Source organism: Gymnoscopelus braueri (genome assembly GCF_963280865.1).
Source record: "Gymnoscopelus braueri genome assembly, chromosome: 16".
Classification (NCBI taxonomy): domain Eukaryota; kingdom Metazoa; phylum Chordata; class Actinopteri; order Myctophiformes; family Myctophidae; genus Gymnoscopelus; species Gymnoscopelus braueri.
In genome coordinates this window covers 49,696,401-49,719,924 of record NC_137616.1, presented here as the reverse complement: position 1 = coordinate 49,719,924, position 23,524 = coordinate 49,696,401, and the positions used below count along the sequence as shown (strand labels likewise).

The 23,524-nt window shown below is 41.6% G+C and overlaps 3 protein-coding genes across 3 annotated transcripts in view; all 3 read right to left on the bottom strand.

Moving 5' to 3' along the window:
- The window catches only part of nbas (NBAS subunit of NRZ tethering complex), a 245,306-nt gene that overhangs the window by 25,388 nt on the left and 196,394 nt on the right, over positions 1-23,524 (bottom strand). The gene's annotated exons all lie outside the window — the stretch shown is intronic.
- Positions 1,801-4,133, bottom strand: LOC308103889 (pyrin-like; the record flags this gene model as incomplete). The annotated part of the gene is made up of 3 exons (XM_080454098.1): positions 1,801-1,852; positions 3,044-3,967; positions 4,123-4,133. 3 exons carry the CDS (start codon positions 4,131-4,133, stop codon positions 1,801-1,803), a joined length of 987 nt encoding a protein of 328 aa, XP_080310224.1.
- LOC308103888 (pyrin-like) lies at positions 13,258-19,882 on the bottom strand (the record flags this gene model as incomplete). Its single annotated transcript, XM_080454097.1, has 4 exons — positions 13,258-14,163; positions 18,200-18,247; positions 18,437-18,511; positions 19,829-19,882. 4 exons carry the CDS (start codon positions 19,880-19,882, stop codon positions 13,258-13,260), a joined length of 1,083 nt encoding a protein of 360 aa, XP_080310223.1.

The following is a 23,524-nucleotide window of genomic DNA, read 5'->3' as shown; positions in this document are numbered from 1 at the left end:
ATAGGGACGCTCGGGTTCATGTGGTTAACTCTCTCACTGCCAGACTTATTTCTGGCTGTGTGAAACCCACTGCCAGCGATTTTTAGATTTTCTCACCTTTTTCAAGTAGTCACGGAATATTTATCTCCATTATGATCGATCCCCTGATGGTTGCTAATCACTGAGGGTTATACTGTGTGGTTTCACAAATGTCAACGAGGTCATCACGACCTCGTTGACATTAACACATCGACCGCCAGAGGTTAATCTCATAATGTACTCACCAGTGCCAAGGTGTTATTGTTGTTTTTTTTGTTTTTTTCATGTCGCCATAGATCTTGTTAAAATCCTTAAGATTGAGCCGTACACGGTCTGTTTACATCCGCGACATCTCACTGTATCTCCCAGTGAAAACCACGTGTCAAACGGGGCATCCATGTTGTAGTTAGAGCGGATTACGTTAAACAGTGATATGCGAGGAGAAAAAACTACAGGAAGAGAATTGAGTTTCAGTTTCGTCTGTAGAACGAGGGCGGACGTGATCGTCAAAACCGGATCCCAAATAATTCTGTTTCCGGTCATCAAACCGGAAACGGAAGTGGATCAAAAAAATTCCGAAAGTGCACCCGGAAATTTTTAGCGCGAAAAGACCGTGGACCGTAGGGCTACGGTCTCGGCGCTTAACAGTTGGATTTAACGGACCGTAGGACTACGTTCTTGGCGGTTAATGTGTTAATTGTCTGCCTTTGAAAATAGCATGTCTGGGCCAAAAATACATAGTAAAAAAAAAAAGTACACAGGAGCCGAGATACAGCCTTTTTAAGTAATAAGTTAAACAAGAAGTGAATGGAGCAGCAAATCTTCGGATCACGATATATCGCGTTCTGAACATAAAAAGAAAAAAGATCCACAATATATAAGCTCTAATATTTTAATATGGAAGCCGTCACAAAGCTGACCTGTTGAATCAGAGGTCATCACATACTGGAGCAAAACTCAAAGACTCCACATCTATAATTCACCTGATTCTGTCTGTCTGTCTGTCTGTCTGTCTGTCTGTCTGTCTGTCTGTCTGCCTGTCTGTGCCTGCCTGACTATGCCTCTCTCTCTCTCTCCTCCCTCCCTCTCGGTGTGTCATCAGCTTTCTCTTAGTTTCTTTCTTTCTCTCGCTTCCAGGATTTGTGTCAGGTTTTAGGGCTATGAATGCTGGGTAATCTCAGCAGTATGGATTAGCCTACATCTAACGCTGGTCTTAATATTTAATGAATGAATATTTAATGGTTCATGGCCCCAGGTGGAACGGAGAGGAGGATAAAGTTCACTGGTTGAAGAAGACATGCAGAGGCCCCATGGTGGAGCTGTGTGTGTGTGTGTGTGTGTGTGTGTGTGTGTGTGTGTGTGTGTGTGTGTGTGTGTGTGTGTGTGTGTGTGTGTGTGTGTGTGTCCCAAAATATGGTGACCCCCCCCATATTTTGGGATGGGGGGGGTCCGCGGCTAAATACATATAATTTTGGGGGTCCTTGAAATTAACGAGTTTTGTTCCAGGGACCCCCAGAAGCAAAGATTTGAGTAGAAAATGTTAGAAAAAATAGATATTCAAAGATTTGAACAAATTTTCAAAAAAAAAAAAAAAAAAGCTGAGCTGGTATATCTGCTATTTTTGAATAGACAAATAATTCTAAAATGACACAGATACTTCCCGGTATAAATAGGTTCAACTTTGTGAAGTCTTCAACTATGCCTTATTGATGGAAATGACTCACCGAAAGAGCTGGTCAGAGGCTGTACTGTCAGTAATTCATAAAGAGAGAACTGTGTCTCTTACAGAGCATCCAGCCAGCTGGGGAACGATGCAAACATCCTTAGATCCACACTGGTAAACAGAATGCAGAGATATCTGGAGAAATTAATCAAAACCCTGAACTGACTGGCTTCACACCAGGATGTCAAGGAGTGAATAATATTAGAATGTTAAATGTACAACCAGTGGTGAGACTCTGTCTACACTTCAATGCTTCTAAGACCAGGTTTCTCCACAGTGTTTGGTCTCAGATGAAAACACAAGGAGCTCTTCTAAAACACTCATCAACACAACCAGAGTTGAAAGGATCTCTGCGGCCAGAAACAAAAACACCAGATGTGAACACAGAGCTTAATAGACACTCAGGTCATCATCACACATCCAGCATAGCATAAATACCTGGTGCTTCTATTGAAAACCATTCAAAACATACACATCTTTAACAAATGGGACTCCTTGCATTCATGAGATGGAACGATCAAATTGAAAATGGTGTTTGCGGAATAACAATGAAAGGGCTTAAGCCCTGCCCACCTGCCATGGACCAATGAACCGAAAGCATTCAGGCTGTGACCTGTAGGGAGACTATTTATGATGTAATATTGTTCTTATCAAAGTGAACATATTGTAACATATAACTGGATCGTATGATAACATGTCTTCTTATGTCTCTGTATTATTGCTTAATGCTTCTTCTACCAGTGTGTGTGTGTGTGTGTGTGTGTGTGTGTGTGTGTGTGTGTGTGTGTGTGTGTGTGTGTGTGTGTGTGAAATGTATTGTCAAGTTTGTAATGCATGTATACAAACAGAAACGTGCATACACATATGTAGTTGTTGAAACATTTTCACGTGTGCGTGTGCGTGTGTGTGTGTGTGCAACATTAGACTCTGTCAGTCTCTCATGAGATGCAGCATGCATAAACATATTCCAACACAATGCAGGTGCCGTCTTGATGGGGGTGCCAGTTGTGGCAACAAAAAAAAAAGAAAGATCTTCCTAATTCTGAATGGTGATATTTGCACTTTTTCTTTTCTATCACTCAGATGCAAGTCACCGTTTAGGTCAGTGAAAAGACATGTACTATGATGCTCACGTACTGTCCTTAAATACACTTTTTATTTTATTTATGTATTTTAATGTATTTGTTTCATTAATGCACATGTGGAGTCAGCTTATATTGAATATATGCCTAATGTATTTTTAAAATAATTTACTGGAGGGAGCAATGTAATGTTTTTCTTCTTTTTGTAGTTGTAGGGGACATGTTCCCTCCGTCCCCATAAAGATCAGCGTCCATGTTGACACGAGAGATGATCAGAGGAGCAGAGTTTGTACCACCAGCATTAAAACAGGGACTAAAGTATGGATATAGTTTCTCAGTGAAGGTGCAGCCAGTGAAAGAGTAGAGATGAACTCCCGCCTCCACATCATAAAAGGAGACCAGACCCTCCTCATAATCCACAAACACTCCCACTTTCTGGACCTCCTCTCTTACAGGGAGGAGGACATCAGGGCTAGCACAAGCCTTGTACTCATTTCCATTCCTCAACACTATAGTCCAGTAACCATTGTTGGGGTTCAGTGTGATGTTTCCCTTCCTGTTGATGGACTCTCTGACCACTCCTAGATCCCACTCAGTCTTCCTTTTAACCTGAACCTCATAGTAAAACCTTCCTGAGGAGAAGCTTTGTTTTCCTAAGACACTGATACATGGAGAGAATCTCTCTTTGTTGTTTGGGAGATTCTTCCATATGTTTCCATCACTCACTTGTTTTCCATCCTCAGACAGGATGAGTTTGGGATGTGCTGTATCAGGGTCCAGAGTCACATCCACTGCATATTGCTGGATCATCCTCAGATCAACATCATACAGCTTCTTCATCTCTTGACTGAGTGTCTTCTCCAGCTGAGCCACAACTGTCCTCACAGTCCCCACATATGAAGCCTGATGGACATTGACGTTTGTCCAGTCCTTGGTGGGTGGAGGGCTGTTGATGGATGAGACGTTCTGGAGGAGGTGGAGGTGGTCTTCAGTGTGTGAGAGCTGCTTCAGCTCAGAGCTTCTCTTCTCTAACTGAGTGATTTCCACTTGAAGATCTTTGATGAAGCCTTCAGCATGTTTCTCTGTTGTTTTCTGCTTCTCTTCAAACACATCAATGAGCTCAGCCTGGCTCCTCTCAATACAGCTGATCAGAGCAGTGAAGACCTGCACACTGCCTGCTATCACTGTGTCTGCATCTTTCCTGCTGATCTCTACTGAGTGTTTGACCTCCTGAATCTTCAGTCGTCTCTCCTGGATCATCTGCTGAACTCCAGCCTCTGTCTTTGCTTCATATTCTACTTTCCACTCATGATTCCTGAACTGATTAACCATTTCAGAAATACAACTATTGACAGATACGTTTGGTCTCTTAAAGGTTTCTTAACAAGTGGTTCTGGGGTGTCTTCAACCAGTGATGTCTGTCTTTACAGTCCAGGAATGTTTATGATGTGATTACAGCAGAATATTAAGTTGTAAAGATTTATCTTTCTATGTGTGTGAGGCTCTCTTCTCTTTGACTAATGCTCCTCACAGCTTTAATCAGCTTTTAAGTCAAGCTGACTGAAATCTGACCTCATCAAACATGACGTCAGTCTTGCCCAAATATGGAGTTCCACATGGCTCCAGACTGACCTCCACATAAAGACAGCTGTTCACAAACGTTTCCATGCCGAGGACCCCCAAAAAGCATCTTGGTCACTTTCCTTAGAGGGTTCCGCAACTTTCTGCTTCATTAACTACGTGTGCGCACGCACGCACACACGCACGCACGTACGCACGTGTTTGTGTGTTACTCAGGGTAATCATCAGTCCCTCACAACTCCATCTCTTTCTTGCTTGTCTTTGGAGAAACATCTCCTATTCATTACCTATTAGGTGCACGAAACTATCAGATGGAGAGGTTGTCTGTGTATGTGTGTGTTTGTGTGTGTGTGTGTGTGTGTGTGTGTGTGTGTGTGTGTGTGTGTGTGCGTTTGCGTGTCCGTGTGTGGACTTTTTTTTGGAGGGTATACTATAACAAGTAAGACGCGCGAACGCGGGAAGCGAACGCAGCTCGAAAATAACAATAAGAAGAATCGAAAGGAATGAGCAATTGTAGAGAAGTGGGTGGTACAGTTTTTGTCTTTTTTAAATTGTTATGTTTGTTTGTTTTTCTTTGGGTTTTTTTTGTAAATGTTTTTTGTCTTTGTAGTTTTTGAAATGTGTTTGGTTTAGGAATGTTTCAGGCTGTTGTGCATTTTAATCAGAGCATTGTCTACATTCCTGCGTTCTTCATGGCAGGCGGATTTCAGCCACACTGTAGTGCACTCTGGTTGCTGCACACAGGCAGTTCACGCACACAATACTGCACACAGAGCCACACACAGAGCCACACACACACAAGCCGAGCACGGTTTCATAGTAAGCTCCACTTCGCGCGGAGGCGTCCGCTGCGTTCGCAACTATTTCCCCCTATTCCTCCCACACGCACGGCACGCGTATAATTAATTAATGTAAAAAAATTGGGCACGCTTCGCGCGCGTTTCTGCCCCACACAAACTCGGCCAGGCCCTGTTTCACAGTAACACTGACTACACTTACAATATGCCAATATGCTTTGTACTGATTTTCTACTGTTTCTAATGTTAATCACCCTTTAACTCAACCACTTCGGAGCTGCGTTTAGCCTTAGATTGCTTTTTTTTTTTATTACCATAGTGCAAGGATTGTTATAAATAAATGCTGGTTAGGCTTATCAGATATAATAGCAGTGTTAACAGCGAGCATTCCTGTATCTATTACAGAATAGTATTAACTTGGCATTGAAGACACAAACTGTATTGAAGATTCAAGATTTTGCTGTGCTATGACGGGCAATTTGAATACTAATGAAGTACTCAATTCAGTGACCTACGTTCAATGAAGTGAATGGCAGGTCGTTGAAATGTGTGAATTCCTTCGCCAGTAGCCATTAATTATCACCTCAAGAACAATAGCCACGCACATGATAAGCCTTCACCTCAGAGTTAGACTAGTCAGACGGTCAGACCACATTCTTGCTGTTTGTATTGCTGCTTTTTTTTACTTTGCTGGAGTATTTCCAATTTTCAATAATTTTACTTCTACTCCACTAGATTTCAGAGGCAAATGTTGTACTTTTACTCCACTCAAATTATTTAAAAAACTTAAGTTACTAGTTACTTTTCAGATATAAATTATTATATTATAAAACCTATATTAACAACTTTAGCCCTATTGTATACATAGTCTATTTGAAAATAGCCGGAACTTTAAGTATATTTGGATGCCAATACTTTTGTACTTTTACTCAGGTAACATTTTGAACACAGGCCTTTTACTTTGTAACAGAGTATTTTTTACAATGTGGTATTGCTACTTTTACTTAAGTAAAATATCTGAGTACTTCTTCCACCACTGGTGATCAGTAATACTAAACATGTCTGGACTTGAGAAAAAAAACTAAAACTACACAAACTAGAAAAGGGTGCGTATCTCCACCAGGCTGGGTTGCCTAGCCAGGGCTGTGTGTGGGTTTGTTCTCAACAGGACACAAGGAAGCTGGGGGGGAGGGGGAGTATCCCTCTAGAGAGAGACATTGTTATTTAGATAGCATATTGTTTAGACATTTTGTTTAACTGGTATCCTAGTTTCTCTGAAATGCTACATTGTTCTTTCTGCTATGTGACTGTTTACCTAATCTCTCAAGAACAGATCCATCACTGCGCTTGAATCTGTCGGGAGCCGTGTTGAGAACCCGTGCACAATTGGCTACAAGTGGGCGTGCCATCAGATCAGGAAGCAGGCCGCGCTTTTACCCAATCAAATGTAGTGGGCGGGATTTATGTGTGTGCGGCTCGTTCCCCACTGGAAACAAACCGAAACTCACTTAACAATAGCGTCCTCGGAGCCGACAAAACCACGGAAAGTATGTAAAATTTTAACTTGTTCTTTCATCATAGAAACAAGTGGGCTTATAACCAAAACCATCCATGTTCTTTGGGAAAAGTGGTGTTAGTGTTCCGTGGAGAAATATTGTTAGTGGGAATGAAAACATAGTCGCACCACCGGAAGTGGAAGGCTGAAGGCAGACCAAAACCCCGGTTTCCCTGAGCACGGGTCCTCCGTACAGCTCCGCCCAGAGCCAAATGAATAAGTGAAAAACAGCAGAGGGCGCTGTTTTTACTTTTTATTTGACGATGTTCCTTCATTCAGTGCCTTCATTCAGTGCCTCGTGTCCATAATGTTGGTGATAATTTAACATCTTAATACAAGTGCCTGCATCACTATGAATGTGTCTGTTTCAGTATCTAGAGGTGTCAGCAGGTACATGACACCATAGGACAGTCCCACCCAGATATCTGTCATTATTTGACACATTCACACACAGGCGAGTGGAGGAAACCATGCAAAGGCACCAGCAACCTGCTCACCAGGAGCAGTTAGGGGTTCAGTGTCTTCTTGCTCAAGGACACTTTGACGTGCATCCAGGAGGAGCTGGAGATGGAACCGCTCTCTGTCTGATTAGTGACGCTCGGGTTCATGTGGTTAACTCTCTCACTGCCAGACTTATTTCTGGCTGTGTGAAACCCACTGCCAGAGAGTTTTAGATTTTCTCACCTTTTTCAAGTAGTCACAGAATATTTATCTCCATTACGATCGATCCCCTGATGGTTGCTAATCACTGAGGGTTATACTGTGTGGTTTCACAAATGTCAACGAGGTCATCGCGACCTCGTTGACATTAATTGTCTGCCTTTGAAAATAGCATGTCTGAGCCAAAAATACATAGTAAAAAAAAAAAAAAGTACACAGGAGCCGAGATACAGCCTTTTTAAGTAATAAGTTAAACAAGAAGTGAATGGAGCAGCAAATCTTCGGATCACGATATCTTGCGTTCTGAACATAAAAAAAACAAGAAAAAAAACAAAAAAGATCCACAATATATAAGCTTTAATATTTTAATATGGAAGCCGTCACAAAGATGACCTGTTGAATCAGAGGTCATCACATACTGGAGCAAAACTCAAAGACTCCACATCTATAGTTCACCTGACTCTGTCTGTCTGTCTGTCTGTCTGTCTGTCTGTCTGTCTGTCTGCCTGTCTGTGTCTGCCTGACTATGCTTCTCTCTCTCTCCCCCCTCCCTCCCTCTCGGTGTGTCATCAGCTTTCTCTTAGTTTCTTTCTTTCTCTCGCTTCCAGGATTTGTGTCAGGTTTTAGGGCTATGAATGCTGGGTAATCTCAGCAGTATGGATTAGCCTACATCTAACGCTGGTCTTAATATTTAATGAAATCATTAATATTTAATGGTTCATGGCCCCAGGTGGAACGGAGAGGAGGATAAAGTTCACTGGTTGAAGAAGACCCATGAGGCCCCATGGTGGAGCTTTGTGTGTGTGTGTGTGTGTGTGTGTGTGTGTGTGTGTGTGTGTGTGTGTGTGTGTGTGTGTGTGTGTGTGTGTGTGTGTGTGTGTGTGTGTGTGTGTGTGTGCATGTATGTACACACAGTATATATATCAAACAAAATATTTTGGGATGGGGGGGGTCCGCGGCTAAATACATATAATTTTGGGGGTTCCTTGAAATTAACGAGTTTTGTTCCAGGGACCCCCAGAAGCAAAGATTTGAGTAGAAAATGTTGTTTAAAAAAATAGATATTCAAAGATTTGAACACATTCTCACGAATAAAAAAAAAAAAAGCTGAGCTGGTATATCTGCTATTTTTGAATAGCCAAATAACTCTAAAATGACACAGATACTTCACCGGTATAAATAGGTTCAACTTTGTGAAGTCTTCAACTATGCCTTAACAGGCACGGACTGGCACAGAAAATCGGCCCTGGCATTTGTGATCTTCACCGGCCCATAGCGGGGGTCGGCCGCGCGCGAAGCGCATGGGCGCCGAAAAATTGCGGTTAATTGGCGAAAAATAGCTTGAAATTTTGTTTTTTTGTGACTTTATTTCAGTTTTTATTTCAGTTTTAACGATGCAAACATCCTTAGATCCACACTGGTAAACACAATGCAGAGATATCTGGAGAAATGAATCAAAACCCTGAACTGACTGGCTTCACACCAGGACATCAAGGAGTGAATAATATTAGAATGTTAAATGTACAACCAGCGGTGAGACTCTGTCTACACTTCAACCCTTCTAAGACCAGGTGTCTCCACAGTGTTTTGTCTCAGATGAAAACACAAGGAGCTCTTCTAAAACACTCATCAACACAACCAGAGTTGAAAGGATCTCTGCGGCCAGAAACAAAAACACCAGATGTGAACACAGAGCATAATAGACACTCAGGTCCTCATCACACATCCAGCATAGCATAAATACCTGGTGCTTCTAATGAAAACCATTCAAAACATGCACATATTTAAATCACACTAACAAATGGGACTCTATTCAGATTTCTCTAAGCAGATTAAAATACGGCCTCGCATATTCAGTTTGCTTTATGTATCAAACTACTAGATGCATGTATGAGATGGAACGATCAAATTGAAAATGGTGTTTTGTGGAAAAACAATGAAAAGGCTTAAGCCCCGCCCACCTGCCATGGACCAATGAACCGAAAGCATTCAGGCTGTGAACTGTGGGGAGAATATTTATGATGTAATATTGTTCTTATCAAAGTGAACTTATTGTAACATATAACTGGATCACATCTGTATGATAACCTGTCTTCTTGTCTCTGTATTGTTGCTTAATGTTTCTTCTACCAGTGTGTGTGTGTGTGTGTGTGAGTGTGAGTGTGAGTGTGTGTGTGTGTGTGTGTGTGTGTGTGTGTGTGTGTGTGTGTGTGTGTGTGTTCGTGTGTGTGTGTGTGTGTGTGTGTGTGTGTGTGTGTGTGTGTGTGTGTGTGAAATGTATTGTCAAGTTTGTAATGCATGTACAAACAGAAACTTGCATACACACATGTAGTTGTTGTAACATTTTCACGTATGCGTGTGTGTGTGTGTGTGTGTGTGTGTGTGTGTGTGTGTGTGTGTGTGTGTGTGTGTGTGGGTGTGTGTGACATTAGACTCTGTCAGCCTCTCCTGAGATGCAGAATGCATAAACATATTCCAACACAATGCAGGTGCCGTCTTGATGGGGGTGCCAGTTGTGGAAAAATCTGTAAATTGAAAATTGTGTTTTTCTATCACTCAGATGCACATCACCGTTTAGGTCAGTGAAAAGACATGTACTGTGATGCTCACGTACTGTCCTTAAATACACTTTTTATTTTATTTATGTATTTTAATGTATTTGTTTCATTAATGCACATGTGGAGTCAGCTTATATTGAATATATGCCTAATGTATTTTTAAAATAATTTACTGGAGGGAGCAATGTCATGTTTTTCTTCTTTTTTAAGTTGTAGGGGACATGTTCCCTCCGTCCCCATAAAGATCAGCGTCCATGTTGACATGAGAGATGATCAGAGGAGCAGAGTTTGTACCACCAGCATTTAAACAGGGACTGAAGTATGGATATAGTTTCTCAGTGAAGGTGCAGCCAGTGAAAGAGTAGAGATGAACTCTGGCCTCCACATCATAAAAGGAGACCAGACCCTCCTCATAATCCACAAACACTCCCACTTTCTGGACCTCCTCTCTTACAGGGAGGAAGACATGAGGGTCAGCATAAGCCTCATACTCATTTCTATTCCTCAACACTATAGTCCAGCAACCATTGTTGGGGTTCAGTGTGATTTGTCTCTTCCTGTTGATGGACTCTTTGGCCACTCCTAGACCCCACTTAGTCTTCCTTTTAACCTGAACCTCATAGTAAAACCTTCCTGAGGAGAAGCTTTGTTTTCCTAAGGCATCGATACATGGAGAGAATCTCTCTGTGTTGTTTGGGAGATTCTTCCATATGTTTCCATGACTCACTTGTTTTCCATCCTCAGACAGGATGAGGGAGGGATGTGCTGTATCAGGGTCCAGAGTCACATCCACTGCATATTGCTGGATCATTCTCAGATCAACATCATACAGCTTCTTCATCTCTTGACTGAGTATCTTCTCCAGCTGAGCCACAGCTGTCCTCACAGTCCCCACATTTGAAGCCTGATGGACATTGACGTTTGTCCAGTCCTTGGTGGGTGGAGGGGTGTTGATGGAGGTGAAGTTCTGGAGGAGGTGGAGATGGTCTTCAGTGTGTGAGAGCTGCTTCAGCTCAGAGCTTCTCTTCTCTAACTGAGTGATTTCCACTTGCAGATCTTTGATGAAGCCGTCAGCCTGTTTCTCTGTTGTTTTCTGCTTCTCTTCAATCACATCAATGAGCTCAGCCTGGCTCTTCTCAATACAGCTGATCAGAGCAGTGAAGACCTGCACACTGCCTGCTATCACTGTGTCTGCATCTTTCCTGCTGATCTCTACTGAGTGTTTGACCTCCTGAATCTTCAGTTGTCTCTCCTGGATCATCTGCTGAACTCCAGCCTCTGTCTTTGCTTCATATTCTTCTTTCCACTCATGATTCCTGAACTGATTAACCATTTCAGAAATACAACTATTGACAGATACGTTTGGTCTCTTGTAGGTTTCTTAACAAGTGGTTCTGGGGTGTCTTCAACCAGTGATGTCTGTCTTTACAGTCCAGGAATGTTCATGATGTGATTACAGCAGAATATTAAGTTGTAATGGTTTATCTTTCTATGTGTGTGAGTCTCTCTTCTCTTTGACTAATGCTCCTCACAGCTTTAATCAGCTTTTAAGTCAAGCTGACTGAAATCTGACCTCATCAAACATGATGTCAGTCTTGCCCAAATATGGAGTTCCACATGGCTCCAGACTGACCTCCACATAAAGACAGCTGTTCACAAACGTTTCCATGCCGAGGACCCCCAAAAAGCATCTTGGTCACTTTCCTTAGAGGGGTCGGCAACTTTCAGCTTCATTAAGTATGCGTGTGTGTGTGTGGTCCACCATGTTGACAAATGGCCAGTCCGCCCCTGACACGCGCGCGCACACGCATACACACACACACACACACACACATACACACATACACACATACACACACACACACACACACACACACACACACACACACACACACACACACTATATAGCAAAGATTACTATCACAATATAGAGCTTTTAACACTGTTACTGAATAAACACTATATTGCAATGATTACAGTCAGAATATAGAGCTTTAACTGCTTAACACAATATCACTTAACTCATTGCCTGCCATAGACAATTTAACTTTTCGAATTCTGCTATGTGTATTTGTTTTTTTCTGTGATATTTTTTTGCCGAAACATGCTATTTTAACGGCGTATAACGAGCGAACGGGAGGTCGCAATGACATTTCTTTTTTTATTGCGGGGAATCACAGTGAAACCCTCAGTGATTAGCAACCATCAGGGGATCGATCATACTGGAGATAAATATTCTGTGACTACTTGAAAAGGTAAGAACATCGGAAAAATCTCTGTCAGTTACTTAGTTGTATATACTCTGGCAGTTAAAGAGTTAAGTACCATTAGAGTGAAGAAGGATGCATGGACACAGCACAGTTTGTACATTCTATAGGTTTTGGAAATTGCTTCAACGTGGTCCGTGCATCTCTGACCTTTATGGTCTCATTTATTATTGTGAACTCCTGATATGTTTGGAGTCCTGTCTGAATTTCCTGAACTTTCTCCTTTCCAGGAGAAAGTCCTCCTTGACCTGATTTAAAGCTGGTCTCTGACCAGCCTCAGTCCAGACTGAGTGCTGTTGGTTTAGTCAGACTGAGCTCAAATCCAGCTAAACAACAGCGTTCCTCAAACCATCGCTCATTCATCTCTCACCAGGCTCACAGCTAAACAAAAATTTAGAAAAACAACCTTTGAAGCCTGGACTTTATTTGTCTTCCAAACCCATAAGCCCTGCATGGTGAAATAACTCCTGTTTCTCTGCATTGATTTTGTCGACTGGCAGCTTGTGGATTTTCTTTTTGTGTGTGTTTGTAAAAAGCAGAAAGAGACAGAGAGAACACTATATAATTTAAAGAGGAGAGACAGGGGGAGTTTTGGTTAGTGCCCTAGTGTGTGTGTGTGTGTGTGTGTGTGTGTGTGTGTGTGTGTGTGTGTGTGTGTGTACGACATTAGACTCTGTCAGCCTCTCCTGAGATGCAGAATGCATAAACATATTCCAACACAATGCAGGTGCCGTCTTGATGGGGGTGCCAGTTGTGGCAAACGAAAAAAAAATAGATCTTCCTAATTCTGAATGGTGATATTTGCACCTTTTTTTTTTTCCTATCACTCAGATGCACGTCATCGTTTAGGTCAGTGAAAAGACATGTACTGTGAGGCTCACGTACTGTCCTTAAATGCACTTTTTATGTTATTTATTTATTTTAATGTATTTGTTTCATTAATGGACAAGTGGACTCAGCTAATATTGAATTTATGCCTAATGTATTTTTAAAATAATTTACTGGAGAGGGCAATGTCATGTTTTTCTTCTTTTTGTAGTTGGGGGGGACATGTTCCCTCCGTCCCCATAAAGATCAGCGTCCATGTTGACATGAGAGATGATCAGAGGAGCAGAGTTTGTACCACCAGCATTAACACAGGGACAGAAGTATGGATATAGTTTCTCAGTGAAGGTGCAGCCAGTGAAAGAGTACAGATGAACTCTGGCCTCCACATCATAAAAGGAGACCAGACCCTCCTCATAATCCACAAACACTCCCACTTTCTGGACCTCCTCTCTTACAGGGAGGAGGACATCAGGGTCAGCATAAGCCGTGTACTCATTTCTATTCCTCACCCCTATAGTCCAGTAACCAATGTTGGGGTTCAGTGTGATGTATCCGTTCCTGTTGATGGACTCTCTGACCACTCCTAGATCCCACTTAGTCTTCCTTTTAACCTGAACCTCATAGTAAAACCTTCCTGAGGAGAAGCTTTGTTTTCCTAAGACACAGATACATGGAGAGAATCTCTCTTTGTTGTTTGGGAGATTCTTCCATATGTTTCCATGACTCACTTGTTTTCCATCCTCAGACAGGATGAGTTTGCGATGTGCTGTATCAGGGTCCAGAGTCACATCCACTGCATATTGCTGGATCATCCTCAGATCAACATCATACAGCTTCTTCATCTCTTGACTGAGTGTCTTCTCCAGCTGAGCCACAGCTGTCCTCACAGTCCCCACATATGAAGCCTGATGGACATTGACTTTTGTCCAGTCCTTGGTAGGTGGAGGGGTTTTGATGGAGGTGAAGTTCTGGAGGAGGTGGAGGTGGTCTTCAGTGTGTGAAAGCTGCTTCAGCTCAGAGCTTCTCTTCTCTAACTGAGTGATTTCCACTTGCAGATCTTTGATGAAGCCTTCAGCCTGTTTCTCTGTTGTGTTCTGCTTCTCTTCAATCACATCAATGAGCTCAGCCTGGCTCCTCTCAATACAGCTGATCAGAGCAGTGAAGACCTGCACACTGCCTGCTATCACTGTGTCTGCATCTTTCCTGCTGATCTCTACTGAGTGTTTGACCTCGTGAATCTTCAGTCGTCTCTCCTGGATCATCTGCTGAACTCCAGCCTCTGTCTTTGCTTCATATTCTACTTTCCACTCATGATTCCTGAACTGATTAACCATTTCAGAAATACAACTATTGACAGATACGTTTGGTCTCTTATAGGTTTCTTAACAAGTGGTGCTGGGGTGTCTTCAACCAGTGATGTCTGTCTTTACAGTCCAGGAATGTTTATGATGTGATTACAGAAGAATATTAAGTTGTAAGGGTTTATTTTTCTATGTGTGTGAGGCTCTCTTCTCTTTGACTAATGCTCCTCACAGCTTTAATCAGCTTTTAAGTCAAGCTGACTGAAATCTGACCTCATCAAACATGACGTCAGTCTTGCCCAAATATGAAGTTCCACATGGCTCCAGACTGACCTCCACATAAAGACAGCTGTTCACAAACGTTTCCATGCCGAGGACCCCCAAAAAGCATCTTGGTCACTTTCCTTAGAGGGGTCCGCAACTTTCTGCTTCATTAACTACATGTTAATATACAGATCCAGACAATGGAGGACAAAGACGAGACCACTACAGAAGCAAGGTATACAGAATCAACTTCTGATGATCTTCAACAAGGTCTACACGATTGGAACCTCGCAGACCGATCTATTCTGTCTGTGATGATAACAAGGAAACCACAGGCTTCAAGTGCCAGAGGGAAGGAGCAGAGCGTGCGTTTTCCACAGCAGAGCGTGCGTGTTCACCAGCCATGAGAGCAGCACCAACGATGTCACCACTGTCACCATTTAACAGCGGAGGTGACAAAATCGACACCATGTCAAACAACAAGAGACTTTGCCACAGCAGGAGGACCAAGCCACAGACAGACATGCTGCATTTGAGAGCCACTGAACAGGGGAACCACCAGCCCAGTGGAGATCACTATAGAAGAGACATTAAGCAATGGTGTGAGTCAACTGAAAACAGAGATAAAGGACAGGACAAGTTCTCTATTAGTTAGATCGTGTGAGGCGTTATAAATTGAATCGTGAAAGTCGGTAATCCGTGAGAGGCGTTACAAATCGAATCGTGAAAGGCGATAAAAGATTAAAACCGTGAGCTAAGAATAGTTCCTGTACCTTCAATATGTTTCATGTGATATGTTTGATATTTATCTGTATTCTCAAACCCAAACAAGTAGATCTACTTTGGACATTATTATTAGGTTAACGGCAGTCTCAGTGATGCCTTCTGTGTCAGGCAATTATGCATCAGTTATAAGTCGCACGTCCTGTGTCCTGATATTTTTGTCTGATTGATCATACAGTAAATGGTGGAGTAAATATATAGCTATATCAACATGTAGTTGTTTAAATGTCTATTGATTTGTCATTCTATAAATCTCCTGTCGTATGTACATGAATATGATTATTCATGTACAAAAACAAAAAGCTGTGGAATATGGTGGCAGGAATTTAAAGATAATATTGTGTATTTGTTGGCCTTCCAATTCAATCTCATTGAATGTGTAGTCAACCACTCTTCACATGAATGTGCTAATTCTAAATCAGCTACAGCTGTCAATCTAACAGCTGAGCTGAATCCTCCATGCTATTCTCTGTGTCAGCATATCATTTGTCCTGTGATAATATACATGGTCATTGCTATTTGTATTTGTGTACCTATGTTTGTGTCGCTCTTATCTTTAGTACATACCTTATATGACCATTTAGAATAGCATCTTTGGTACAATGTGGACTATAAAGAACTGTGTTAGATGGGTTGTTCAGGAGGCTTGTGCCCCGAGGGGCTGCAGTAGCAGGCCTGAAGGCTTGCTTCTCATGATCTGTATGCTGATGCTCTGCTGAAATCTTCCTAATAAATGATGAAAACTTCACCCGACTGGAATATAATATTTCCTATAATATTATTTAGATAGCATATTGTTTAGACAGATGTTTACCTGGTATCCTAGCTTATTTTAAATGCTACATTGTTCTCTCTGCTACTATGTGACTGTTTAACTTGTTTGTTGACTAGAGTTCCTGTTTACTCTGCTTATTCCGATCTCACCCTTTAACTCACTCTGGATAAAACCATCTGCTAAAACATTTAAATAAAGCATTTCTAACTGTAGCCATCATTTGCAGGACGTACTGGGGTACTGTTCACATGTGTGGTGTCCTTATTGGACAGAAGAGAGAGGTGTATGGGAACCAGAGTGCCAGTTGAGCCCTGGGATCCGGGTCAACTTTCTTTCACCTGGCCTTTACTGAGCGCGCTCTGAACGACTTCATGAATATTCATGAGCTGCTCTGCTAACGTCCTCAGTGACAGGCAGGAGAACGTAGAGGTCAAACAGAGGTCAAACAAAAAAGGTCATCCACCACAGATACCAGGCTAAAACTCTGTGTGTCTGTTAAGCTAGCAGGTTTTCTTGAATATGTGCCTTCATTCAGTGCCTCGTGTCCATTAATGTTGGTGATAATGTAACATCTTAATACAAGTGCCTGCATCACTATGAATGTGTCTGTTTCAGTATCTAGAGGTGTCAGCAGGTACATGACACCATAGGACAGTCCCACCCAGATATCTGTCATTATTTGACACATTCACACACAGGCGAGCTGAGGAAACCATGCAAGGCACCAGCAACCTGCTCACCAGGAGCAGTTAGGGGTTCAGTGTCTTCTTGCTCAAGGACACTTTGACGTGCATCCAGGAGGAGCTGGAGATAGAGCCGCTCTCTGTCTGAATAGGGACGCTCGGGTTCATGTGGTTAACTCCTTCACTGCCAGACTTATTTCTGGATTTTTAGATTTTCTCACCTTTTTCAAGTAGTCACAGAATATTTATCTCCATTATGATCGATCCCCTGATGGTTGTTAATCACTGAGGGTTATACTGTGTGGTTTCACAAATGTCAACGAAGTCATCGCGACCTCGTTGACATTAATTGTCTGCCTTTGAAAATAGCATGTCTGGGCCAAAAATACATAGTAAAAAAAAAAAAGTACACAGGAGCCGAGATACAGCCTTTTTAAGTAATAAGTTAAACAAGAAGTGAATGGAGCAGCAAATCTTCGGATCACAATATCTTGCGTTCTGAACATTAAAAAAAACAAGAAAAAAAACAAAAAAGATCCACAATATATAAGCTTTAATATTTTAATATGGAAGCCGTCACAAAGCTGACCTGTTGAATCAGAGGTCATCACATACTGGAGCAAAACTCAAAGACTCCACATCTATAGTTCACCTGACTCTGTCTGTCTGTCTGTCTGTCTGTCTGTCTGTCTGTCTGTCTGTCTGTCTCTGCCTGACTATGCTTCTCTCTCTCTCCCCCCTCCCTCCCTCTCGGTGTGTCATCAGCTCTCTCTTAGTTTCTTTCTTTCTCTCGCTTCCAGGATTTGTGTCAGGTTTTAGGGCTATGAATGCTGGGTAATCTCAGCAGTATGGATTAGCCTACATCAAACGCTGGTCTTAATATTTAATGAATGAAAGAATGAATATTTAATGTGTGTGTAGGCATGTGCATGTATGTACACACTGTATATATATCAAACAAAATATTTTGGAATGGGGGGGGTCCGCGGCTAAATACAAATGATTTTGGGGGTCCTTGAAATTAACGAGTTTTGTTCCAGGGACCCCCACAAGCAAAGATTTGAGTAGAAAATGTTAGAAAAAAATTGATATTCAAAGATTTGAACACATTTTCACAAAAAAAAGAAAAGAAAAGCTGAGCTGGTATATCTGCTATTTTTGAATAGACAAATAATTCTAAAATGACACAGATACTTCCCCAGTATAAATAGGTTAAACTGTGTGAAGTCTTCCACTATGCCTTAATGATGGAAAGGACTCACCGAAAGAACTGGTCAGAGGCTGTACTGTCAGTAATTCATAAAGAGAGAACTGTGTCTCTTACAGAGCAGTCAGCCAGCTGGGGAACGATGCAAACATCCTTATATCCACACTGGTAAACACAATGCAGAGATATCTGGAGAAATGAATCAAAACCCTGAACTGACTGGCTTCACACCAGGACATCAAGGAGTGAATAATATTAGAATGTTAAATATAAAACCAGTGGTGAGACTCTGTCTACACTTCAACGCTTCTAAGACCAGGTGTCTCCACAGTGTTTTGTCTCAGATGAAAACACAAGGAGCTCTTCTAAAACACTCATCAACACAACCAGAGTTGAAAGGATCTCTGCGGCCAGAAAGAAAAACACCAGCTGTGAACACAGAGCATAATAGACACTCAGGTCCTCATCACACATCCAGCATAGCATAAATACCTGGTGCTTCTATTGAAAACCATTCAAAACATACACATCTTTAACAAATGGGACTCTTTGCATTCATGAGATGGAACGATCAAATTGAAATTGGTGTTTGCGGAATAACAATGAAAGGGCTTAAGCCCCGCCCACCTGCCATGGACCGAAAGCATTCAGGCTGTGACCTGTGGGGAGAATATTTATGATGTAATATTGTTCTTATCAAAGTGAACATATTGTAACATATAACTGGATCACATATGTATGATAACATGTCTTCTTATGTCTCTGTATTGTTGCTTAATGTTTCTTCCAGTGTGTGTGTGTGTGTGTGTGTGTGTACGACATTAGACTCTGTCAGTCTCTCATGAGATGCAGAATGCATAAACATATTCCAACACAATGCAGGTGTCGTCTTGATGGGGGTGCCAGTTGTGGCACAACAAAGTGATCTTCCAAATGTTGCACTTTTTTTTCTTTCACTCAGATGCACGTCACCGTTTAGGTCAGTGAAAAGACATGTACTGTGAGGCTCACGTACTGTCCTTAAATGCAAATTTTATTTTATTTATGGATTTTAATGTATTTGTTTCATTAAGGCACGTGTGGACTCAGCTTATATTTAATATATGCCTAATGTATTTTTAAAATAATTTACTGGAGGGAGCAATGTAATGTTTTTCTTCTTTTTGAAGTTGTAGGGGACATGTTCCCTCCGTCCCCATAAAGATCAGCGTCCATGTTGACATGAGAGATGATCAGAGGAGCAGAGTTTGTACCACCAGCATTTAAACAGGGACTGAAGTATGGATATAGCTTCTCAGTGAAGGTGCAGCCAGTGAAAGAGTAGAGATGAACTCCCGCCTCCACATCATAAAAGGAGACCAGACCCTCCTCATAATCCACAAACACTCCCACTTTCTGGACCTCCTCTCTTACAGGGAGGAGGACAAGAGGGTCAGCAGCAACCATGTACTCATTTTCATTCCTCAACACTATAGTCCAGTAACCATTGTTAGGGGTCAGTGTGATTTGTCCCTTCCTGTTGATGGACTCTCTGGCCACTCCTAGACTCCACTTAGTCTTCCTTTTAACCTGAACCTCATAGTAAAACCTTCCTGAGGAGAAGCTTTGTTTTCCTAAGACAAAGACAGATTGATTGAATCTCTCTTTGTTGTTTGGGAGATTCATCCGTATGTTTCCATGACTCACTTGTTTTCCATCCTCAGACAGGATGAGGGAGGGATGTGCTGTATCAGGGTCCAGACTCACATTCACTGCATATTGCTGGATCATTCTCAGATCAACATCATACAGCTTATCCATCTCTTGACTGAGCGTCTTCTCCAGCTGAGCCACAGCTGTCCTCACAGTCCCCACATATGAAGACTGATGGACATTGACCTTTGTCCAGTCCTTGGTGGGTGGAGGGGTGTTGATGGAGGTGAAGTTCTGGAGGAGGTGGAGGTGGTCTTCAGTGTGTGAGAGCTGCTTCAACTCAGAGCTTCTCTTCTCTAACTGAGTGATTTCCTTGTGCAGATCTTTGATGAAGCCTTCAGCCTGTTTCTCTGTTGTTTTTTGATTCTCTTCAATCACATCAATGAGCTCAGCCTGGCTCCTCTCAATACAGCTGATCAGAGCAGTGAAGACCTGCACACTGCCTGCTATCACTGTGTCTGCATCTTTCCTGCTGATCTCTACTGAGTGTTTGACCTCCTTAATATTCAGTCGTCCCTCCTGGATCATCTGCTGGATTTCATCCTCTGTCTTTGCTTCATATTCTTCTTTCCACTCATGATTCCTGAACTGATTAACCATTTCAGAAATACAACTATTGACAGATACGTTTGGTCTCTTATAGGTTTCTTAACAAGTGGTGTCTGGGTGTCTTCAACCAGTGATGTCTGTCTTTACAATCCAGGAATGTTTATGATGTGATTACAGCAGAATATTAAGTTGTAATATTGTGTGTGAGGCTCTCTTCTCTTTGACTAATGCTCCTCACAGCTTTAATCAGCTTTTAAGTCAAGCTGACTGAAATCTGACCTCATCAAACATGACGTCAGTCTTGCCCAAATATGGAGTTCCACAGGGCTCCAGAATGACCTCCACATAAAGACAGCTGTTCACAAACAGTGAACAGTCCTTGGTCCATGCCAAGGACCTCCAAAAAGCCTGTGTGCGTGCGTGCGTGCGTGTTCTTACACCGTTATACAATTTCTCATAAAAATCTTGACAAGAAAATGGCGGAAGTCAAATCCATCATTGAAAGACGTCAGTTCGGTAAATTAAAATGGCCACTGTCCAACTGGTGTTCAGGTTACTGAGGTTGTCTTTATTGCTTTTTTTGGTCGCCGCAAAGTATGACTTTAAAACAAAGTACTTTAAAATTTGGTACGCGTACTACGGCAGCCTGAGCAGGACACTAAAGTGTCATGTGGTGTCTTCATACAACATTATTTCATCACGACTAGAGATTTCTACTGGTCGATTAATTTGACCCAGTGGTAGACAACTAGTCGAGTTTACCTATTAAAATATATACATACATACATACATACATATGTTTTGCCATTGTTTTAATGCCATTACTATTATTATTATCCTCCTGCCTGAAGCACTTCTGGCACAGCAGCACAGCAGTGTCTCCAAGGATCCTCAAAAGAGGGTTATTGCCCAATAATAGGCTATTATTGGGCATACTTTTGACCCCCTTTTGATAAAAAAAATAAAGGCAGGAGGATAAGAATAATAGTAATGGCATTAAAACAATGGAACAAAAATACAATAAAATAAATCAACTACTCGACTAGTACCAACAAGGTTGACTAGTGGTTATACTAGTGGACTAGTTGGTGAAAGCCCTAAGGAGCAGTGTGGTTATGTAGATCACATCCATCAGGGATGTGATCAGCAGTGGTGGAAAAGTAACCAAGTACTGTACATGTACTCAAGTATTGTACTCAAGTACAGTTTTGAGGTATTTGTTTTACTTTGCTGGAGTATTTCCAATTTTCTGTACTTTTACTTCTACTCCATGGGATCTCAGAGGCAAATATTGTACTTTTACTCCACTACAATTATTTGAAAACTTTAGTTACCATTTACCTTGCCGATATAAATCATTATATTATAAAACAATGAAACATACATTAACCACTTTAGCCCCATGTTATACCTAGGCTAAATAGCCAATCTTCTATTTTCAAACATGTATTACTTTTACTTTTGGTACTTTAAGTATATTTTGATGCCAATACTTTTGTTCTTTTACTCAAGGTAACATTTTGAACACAGGCCTTTTACTTGCAACAGAGTATTTTTATAATGTGGTTCTCAACATGACACAAGGAAGCTGGGGGATGGGGAGTATCCCTCTAGAGAGAGACATTGCCGACTGGAATATAATATTTTCTGTAATATTTGGCGACGAGGATGGGATCGATATTTCATCATCATAAACATGATTATGGATACTTGATCAAAAGAACTTGAGGGTGAACGACGTTTTGGGAAGAAGATTCTTTCAAAGCAGAACCGGACCAGATCCAGACAGTGGAGGACAAAGACGAGACCACTACAGAAGCAAGGTATACATAATCAACTTCTGATGATCTTCAACAAGGTCTACACGATTGGAACCTCGCAGACCGATCTATTCTGTCTGTGATGATAACAAGGAAACCACAGGCTTCAAGTGCCAGAGGGAAGGAGCAGAGCGTGCGTTTTCCACAGCAGAGCGTGCGTGTTCACCAGCCATGAGAGCAGCACCAACGATGTCACCACTGTCACCATTTAACAGCGGAGGTGACAAAATCGACACCATGTCAAACAACAAGAGACTTTGCCACAGCAGGAGGACCAAGCCACAGAGAGACATGCTGCATTTGAGAGCCACTGAACAGGGGAACCACCAGCCCAGTGGAGATCACTATAGAAGAGACATTAAGCAATGGTGTGAGTCAACTGAAAACAGAGATAAAGGACAGGACAAGTTCTCTATTAGTTAGATCGTGTGAGGCGTTATAAATTGAATCGTTAAAGTCGGTAATCCGTGAGAGGCGTTACACATCGAATCGTGAAAGGCGATAAAAGATTAAAACCGTGAGCTAAGAATAGTTCCTGTACCTTCAATATGTTTCATGTGATATGTTTGATATTTATCTGTATTCTCAAACCCAAACAAGTAGATCTACTTTGGACATTATTATTAGGTTAACGGCAGTCTCAGTGATGCCTTCTGTGTCAGGCAATTATGCATCAGTTATAAGTCGCACGTCCTGTGTCCTGATATTTTTGTCTGATTGATCATACAGTAAATGGTGGAGTAAATATATAGCTATATCAACATGTAGTTGTTTAAATGTCTATTGATTTGTCATTCTATAAATCTCCTGTCGTATGTACATGAATATGATTATTCATGTACAAAAACAAAAAGCTGTGGAATATGGTGGCAGGAATTTATAGATAATATTGTGTATTTGTTGGCCTTCCAATTCAATCTCATTGAATGTGTAGTCATCCACTCTTCACATGAATGTGCTAATTCTAAATCAGCTACAGCTGTCAATCTAACAGCTGAGCTGAATCCTCCATGCTATTCTCTGTGTCAGCATATCATTTGTCCTGTGATACTATACATGGTCATTGCTATTTGTATTTGTGTACCTATGTTTGTGTCGCTCTTATCTTTAGTACATACCTTATATGACCATTTAGAATAGCATCTTTGGTACAATGTGGACTATAAAGAACTGTGTTAGATGGGTGTTCAGGAGGCTTGTGCCCGAGGGGCTGCAGGAGCAGGCCTGGAGGCCTGCTTCTCATGATCTGTATGCTGATGCTCTGCTGAAATCTTCCTAATAAATGATGAAAACTTCACCCGACTGGAATATAATATTTTCTATAATATTATTTAGATAGCATATTGTTTAGACAGATGTTTACCTGGTATCCTAGCTTATT